At 38.3% G+C, this 7,618-nt stretch overlaps 1 protein-coding gene across 1 annotated transcript; it reads left to right on the top strand.

The window, feature by feature from the left end:
- The first annotated feature begins 2,587 nt into the window (after positions 1–2,587).
- LOC102720289 (peroxidase 9-like) lies at positions 2,588–4,956 on the top strand. Its single transcript, XM_006645675.3, has 4 exons — positions 2,588–2,874; positions 3,052–3,243; positions 3,494–3,659; positions 4,497–4,956. The coding sequence occupies exons 1-4, from the start codon at positions 2,611–2,613 to the stop codon at positions 4,922–4,924; spliced, it is 1,050 nt and encodes a 349-aa protein (XP_006645738.1). The 5' UTR covers positions 2,588–2,610; the 3' UTR covers positions 4,925–4,956.
- Positions 4,957–7,618: the final 2,662 nt, after the last annotated feature.

Genomic DNA, 7,618 nt, shown 5'->3' with positions numbered 1-7,618 from the left:
AATACAACGCAGATGCTCACAACGCACGCACACTCTCCCCTAAGAACGTATGCACGCAAATCCTATCCCTATGAGCACCTCCGAAGTCACCACAAGCGCCTCGCTGTTGACGGGTACGTCGCCTATCACTGAAAGCACAAAGTCGTTAGAATCCTAGAATATTAGCTCTAACAAGGAGTCAAATCCAGGATCTCCTCAAGTGCTACTAAGACATTTGTAACCACTAGGCTACATGCCCTTTCTCTATAAATGGTATGTTTTGTGCAAATAAAATTTATATATATAAGTTTCTTACCTAATATTTATAAAACAAGATTTCCACTTTATAGTAGTTAATTTAATCGTTTATATCCTTAACTAGTTATAACGAAATTAGATAATTTTTTAATCCTTCAATGCCGGCTATCTTAAGCTCAACATATATAATGTCTATAATTAAACATATGTTGATGCATTTTCAGAGCCCAATAGAAATTTAGTGGCATCATAGGTTTATCGTTGACATTTTTCTCTTACAGCGTATGCTAACTGATCACTTTTGCCGATACGTGAGCTTGGTGTGTAGGCGTGCTAGTGTGTATGTGAATGTGCATCTTCGGTGCAATCAGAGAGAGGAAACACCATTGCAAATATTAAAACAAAAGTAAATTTCAGTGAACTAGAAATACTATGAGATGAAACTATCACAAAACTATGTATTTAACACCAAACTTTTCGTAACACTAAGGGGTTGTTTGGCTAACATACTCAATTTGTCTAAGATTGTCACAATATTTTAATTAACTTGCCTAAAATTTGGCTAGCAAAAAAAGCCACAGTTTAGCTAGCATGTGATAATTTGTCAATTTTATTCTGTCATCGATATGTGGGCACTATGTATCAATAAGGAAATCTTGTCCAAGTGTAGTATAAACCCAACATATATCTAATTTTATCAAATTTGGCTAACTTGAGTTGGGGGAGGCTTAGGCAAATTGTTGTAGACAACCAACCATATTTAAAGCATTGTATTATAACACTATAGATTTAGTATTAATTTTATCCCAAACTATAATTTTTGTAACTTAAAAATACAATAGTGCTGTGATCTAAACTCTAAAATATGTAATTATTTGATAATATTACCACTAATTAAATCTACAGTTTTGTCCTACAATACCAAATCTGTGTTTTTGTGATTAATTTAGTGCTAAATTTGTAGTTTGCGATATACATCCTTAGATCTATGGTTTTACAATAGTTTGACGAAAGTATATCTAGTTTTGTGAAATTCACCTTAAAAAAACTGCAGGTACTCATTGCTTTTGTGAAAAACGTTTGTCACATAGGCATATACGGGCTCCCAAGTCCCAAAGTGGTTGCATTCCAAGGCTCGCAAGTGCACTGAATTGCACTCTAAGCTTAGCTCTGAATTCTGAAGCCCGGACAAAGCAACATGCATGTTGCATCGGCCGAAAGCTAAGCTCAGAGCCGGCATCCGATCCAACACATAATTAACAGTGGTCGAGTACATATTCAGCACCAAGGTGATAGCTACTGTTACCAGACACAGTCACAGTCACACCGTTCTTCTGGCAGCAAGATCTGCTTTGCTTCTGTATTCTTCCCCTACACAAATGCTGGATTTTTCTTATGTCACAAAGATTCAGCTTTGTTTCCTTGTGGTTAACAAAGCTAGCTCTGTTCTTTGATTGGCATTGTTAAATGTGAGCTCAGGGATCTTTCTTTGAAACAACACCATGATCCATTTTTCTCATCTGAAGAATTTCATTCTGTTGGGTAACCGAACAAGTCGAAATTCTCATTAGATTGTGCCAGTGTGCATGTCAGGTATTATGACATTTTTGAACTTTTCCTTTCACGCATGCATAAACATACGCTAAATAGAACCGTTAAAAATTCGAGTTACCAAAACTGTCTTGATCTTGATGCACTACATATTTAGTTCTAATGTGTAAATGTTTCTTTTAGATATTTCTGATGTGTGAATGTGCTTTCTACTCAGGTTCAGAGTTGTGTTACAAAGACGTATTTGGGGCAGGTTTAGCTAATACCACCATTTTCCATTTATATTACCATCAGGGATTATTTAGAGAAGTTGGTTGAACAAATGCCAACACTTCCTGTTTCCAGCATGCATGTACATCACCAAAGATGCAAAATGAGAGCATTGAATACTTCAATTATGTGGAGTGCCATACACAAGACAAGCATAAATCCTACTATAAAATTCTCATTGCTCTTTAATTATATGGAACCAATAATAGGAAACCGATTTTTTTTTTAGAAAAAAGGGAGACCAAAAGGGTTTAGGCAGGTCAAGCATGGCAAGGCTCGAGACACTAGATAGTGGCAACAGATGATTGATGCAAAGACAAAAGCAGCCTCTAAATCAGGAGAGAATATCAGGTACACCCAAAGCAATTCCATTGTTTCTTACCACAAGCAGTGGAGTGGATGCAAATGGAATGTTGCAGTTGACTCAAAATGAGTTCTACAACATTTTATTTTTTTCTTTTTTGTTGAGAATTCTTGAGTTCTATAAATACGAAGCGAAATGCGAGAACTAACCACACAGATTCACAGCATCTTAAACTCCTGAAACCTCCCATGGCTTCATCCAAGCTTGTTCTTGCTGCAATCTTCAGTGCTTCCTTGTGCTTCACTGCAGCTCTTGCCTTCCCTGATCACCATGATCAGGGTGCCTACCCAGTTGGGCAGAGCCCAAAGCCAGTTCTTTCTCCAGATTACTACAAGGCCACATGCCCACAAGCTGATGAGATTGTGGTGTCTATCTTAAAGAAGGCTATTGCAAAGGAACAAAGGATAGCAGCCTCACTGCTCAGGCTCCTTTTTCATGACTGCTTTGTTCAGGTTAGCACATTTTAAATGCTTTTTTTTACTTCTAAAAGAAAACAAGATTTCTGAAAGGAAGCACAATGTTCAGTGCTCACTCATGTGCCAGACATCGAATTTTTTTCGTGCATTCTTGTTCAACAATTAGTGTTGATATAAATGAGAACTTTTTAAATCATATTGATGAAATTTCAGGGATGTGATGCATCAGTTTTGTTGGATGATAGTGAAGAATTCATAAGCGAGAAAAAGGCTATCCCCAATAAGAATTCTATCAGAGGGTTTGAAGTTATAGATGAGATCAAGGCTGCACTTGAAGAAGCTTGCCCACATACTGTCTCCTGTGCTGACACCATTGCCCTAGCTGCCAGAGGTTCAACAGTGCTGGTAAACACATCTGCTCTCCCAGTAAAAAAAAACTATTTTTTTAACTAGAAGCAGGGAGAAAAATGTAGAATCCATTTTTTTTTAGAGAGAACAGAATAAGAGAGAATTTCTGAAGGCAACTACTTTGCTTCATCTTATTTGGATGTATATATAACACTGGCATTTCAAGTAAAAAAATGTCACTTAGCTTAGCTCTGTTTAAAATTATATGACAGAATCATGATGAACTAATGATTTTATCTCATGACAGAGCGGTGGCCCATACTGGGAACTTCCACTAGGAAGGAAGGATTCGAAGGCAGCATATATGAAGTTAGCAAACAAGAACCTTCCTCCACCAAATGCAACCCTGCATCGTCTTGTTAAATTTTTTGAAAGGCAGGGACTTGATAAGGTGGACCTTGTGGCACTATCAGGTACATATGCAATTGCACCTCTGCAATGTTGAAACTATTTTTTTTTTGGAGACAATGTAGTAAAAATGCACATGTTCTCTACACCAGTCTCTTGTCACAAGTTTAATATTTAAAGTTCCGTAAGAACATTGAAAAGAGGAGACAAGTAAAATTGCTGTCGCTAAAAGTCTGCCAGAAATTCAAGGAAGAGTACAAGAAAAACAAGAATATTTAGCTCTTGACCATACTGGATAAGAACCTCTCAATTAGGTCTTCAGGGTAACAGTTGAAACCAAAAAATGTTGTTTCAAACCATCCTATTGCATTAACATTCGTAGTTGAAACAATGTACTCTCTAAATTCATCCATGGGTCAATGAACATGTCTTATATATGTGTTCAGATTTACTACCATCTATTCCCTCCGTTCCATATTATAAGACTTTCTGGTATTGTCTAGATTCATTTATTTTATTATACTAATCTAGACATATATACAAAACATATACATTGATACATTATAAGACTTCCTGGTATTATCTAGATTCATTTATGTGCTAATGAATCTAGACACATATACAAAACATATACATTAATATATGGATGAATCTAGTCAAATTTAAAAAGTCTTATAATATGGAACGAAGGAAATAATTTATATCAATCTAGAGATGTCCAGAAAATCTTATACTATAAAACATGAGATTTGCTCCGGTCCAATAAAAAGTACCTCGAGATACCAAATCATTCCATACTATTGGATGTAGCTAAATAGAATGTGCACGGTTAGATCCAACGATCAGAAACGATTTGGTACCTCAGGTAATATACTGTTCTTACACATTTTCTACACTGGCAGGGAGCCACACCATCGGAATGGCCAGGTGCGTGAGCTTCAAGCAGAGGCTCTACAACCAGCACAGGGACAACCAGCCGGACAGAACGCTGGAGAAGACGCTCTACCACACGCTGGCATCCGTCTGCCCACCCGGCGGCGGCGGCGACAGCAACCTACGCCCGCTGGACCTCGCCACCGCCTCCAGATTCGACAACGCGTACTACAAGCTGCTGGTGGAGGGGAGAGGCCTCCTGAACTCCGACGAGGTGCTGTGGACGGGGGGGGACCCGGAGATCGCCGGCCTCGTCAGGAGCTACGCCGAGAGCGAGCCGCTGTTCTTCGAGCACTACGTGAGCTCGATCACCAAGATGGGGAACATCACTCCGCTCACTGATCACGATGGAGAGATTCGCAAGAACTGCCGTGTGGTTAACAAGAACGCCGTGTAGTCTTAGCCATTGAAATTTGGGTTCGGTTTGCATCCATCCGATCTTTCCTTAATTTGCTTTTCTGATTAGCGATGTGATTTAGAGATTGTTTTTACAGTTTGGATGTACGCCACCATGCAAGTGTGGTGGCATTGAGGTGTAATTGCAGTTTACAAGCCTTGTCTGCTTTTTTTGCCCTTCCAATTCATCATTGTCTTTTTTTCTTAAGTGAAATGTTATCATACCTTCTCTCAAATTGAAAATTTAGCTTTTATTACAACCACGTGCATGTTCGTCTTTCTTCCAGGGTTATCTGGACACACGAGTTATAAGGTGCACGTCTTTTGGTTTTTTTAAGTGGAACGGTATATTTGTAAAAAAAATAATTTATGACAAAACCTTTATATATATGTAGTGATAAAAAACAATAGCTAAAATAAACTACTATAAAAAATTTCTAAAATCAACTTCAAATTTAAAGTTAAAAATTTAAATTTTAACTCATAAACATTAGCATAAGTGAAAACACTATGGCATAGAAATTTTGCTGTGTTGATTCTATATAGCACAAGTGTTACCTGTGTCGGTGTCCCAGTAACACAGATGTCTTCAGAGGCACAAATGTTAGCTTTTGATTTTTGAACTCTGTACCGAGCCAAAGAAAAATCATATAAAGCAGTAACAATGGTATCTTTGATCTCTTATTGATCCCTGAATTTTCTGATAAGTAGAATTTCCATACTTTTTAATCGATAAAACCGTGAAAACCACCTTCATTCATCATAGGAGAAAATTAAAAAAAAAATCAGACATCGTCATATTTAGGAGAACATCTTCGTGGTATACTAATTTGTTGTATGAAATACATGTCAGCATTGAAATAATTACGTCTCCATAATATAATTACAGAAATTTTATCAACTCCAAATGAAGTTTTAAAATTTAAATTATGAAGTATATCATTTACAACCGCAAAACGATGGGAGTCTGTGGGGTAACTGCGGGGTGATTGCTTGGATTTTTTCGAAAAAGTCAAACGATATATTTGTAAATAAAAAATAATGTATAAATAAAATTTTTATATACGTGTTCTTATCGGTCTAAAAGTAGAGATGGCAATGTGACGGGTTGGGGGTGGGTTGGATAGGAACAGACCCAAACCCGCCACCCGAATTGTATATCCGAACCTGGACCCGATTGGAGAAACATGTAGAATTCAATGCATGTACCCGACTCGACCGGGTACCCGCAATCCGACCAGGTGACCCGCTCACCCGCATTGAGTAATATCTCACTTCAATCAACACAATAAATAAAAGACAATGATGAATGCAGCTTAAACAAAAATTAAATATTTCATGCATGATCTATCAATCCATCATTCAAAATACACAATAATCAAGATCCATCACTCGCCGGTTTTTTACCTTGCTCCTCACCGGTTTAGGATTGGGCTTTTGCATATTTTATGGGTTGTAATTTAAGAGATTATAGTCTAATATACCCTTCTCGGGTCCTCGCGGGTGACCCGTGGGTAGGACTTAATACCGGCCCCTCATCTGCCCATATGCCGGGCCGTGGATCCGGTTACCCACGGGTCAAAAGTCATACATGATCCCGTACCCATAGTGGCAGGTACCCGCTGGGGACCCAACCCCGTAGGTGTAATTGCCATCCCTATCTAAAAGGCAAGACTAAAAATTAAACTACGATAAAAAAACTTAAAAATCAACTCTAAATTTAAGATTAAAAATTTAAATTTGATTTATAAGTATAAACGAAAAGATAGAAGTGGCACGTCTCCTCGATTACTAATTTTGGAGCAGGAGCTTGATGACAACCACGTGCGCCTCCATCCTCCTCCCTCCACTCGTCGTCGTTCCTGTGGCGGCGCGGACGCGCCGCCGCTCGCGCTAGAGCTAGCACGGCAACCAGCGTCGTTCGCCGCCGCGCCGATGGCGGAGCGGTGCCAGGGGTGCCTCAGTTTCCTGCCGGATCGAATGGACCGATGATGCATGCTCAAGTCAGCTTCTCAAATGCACTCCGAAGCTTCCATGGCTTCTCTATAAAAAGGGGGCTTACTGCAACAAAAAATTAAGAAAAGTCACCCTTTTCAGGATGAGTATCAATTTGAAGTACGGAGTACAAGGCAACTTTGAACCATAGAAAAAACTGTCTTTCTACATCAACCTCTCTATCTCAACTTAGCGAAAAAATTTTTTGGGGTGTCACACGATCGCATCGAATGTTTGACCCGATCGATGTCGAAAGGGGTTTTTAAGCACGAATGAAAAAACGAATTATATAACTCGACTAGAAACCGGTATACGAATCTTTTGACCCTAATGAATCTATCATTAGTACATATGGGTTACTATAGTACTTATAGCTAATCAGGCTCAAAGGATTCGTCTTGCGATTTTCTTTTTAATTGTGCAATTAGTTTTTCTTTATATTTAATACTCTATTTAGGTATTTAAATATTCGATGTAATGTTTTGGGGGAAAAATTGAGGAACTAAACAAGTCCTTACTCAAAACAAATGTACAACTTGCAAAACAACTTGTGCAAATATTGCAATTCAACGTTTGACGATCGAAGCCTTGCAAAACAAGTAACACGCCACTCTGCAAACATACATATAGTATCTTACAGAGCAGAAGTGTATGTACATAATCAAATCAAGATCGCATTCTCTCAATTTTGTTTGCAGTA

Source organism: Oryza brachyantha, chromosome 1, assembly GCF_000231095.2.
Source record: "Oryza brachyantha chromosome 1, ObraRS2, whole genome shotgun sequence".
In the NCBI taxonomy this organism is placed as follows: Eukaryota; Viridiplantae; Streptophyta; class Magnoliopsida; order Poales; family Poaceae; genus Oryza; species Oryza brachyantha.
This window is presented reverse-complemented; position numbering and strand designations above follow the sequence as displayed.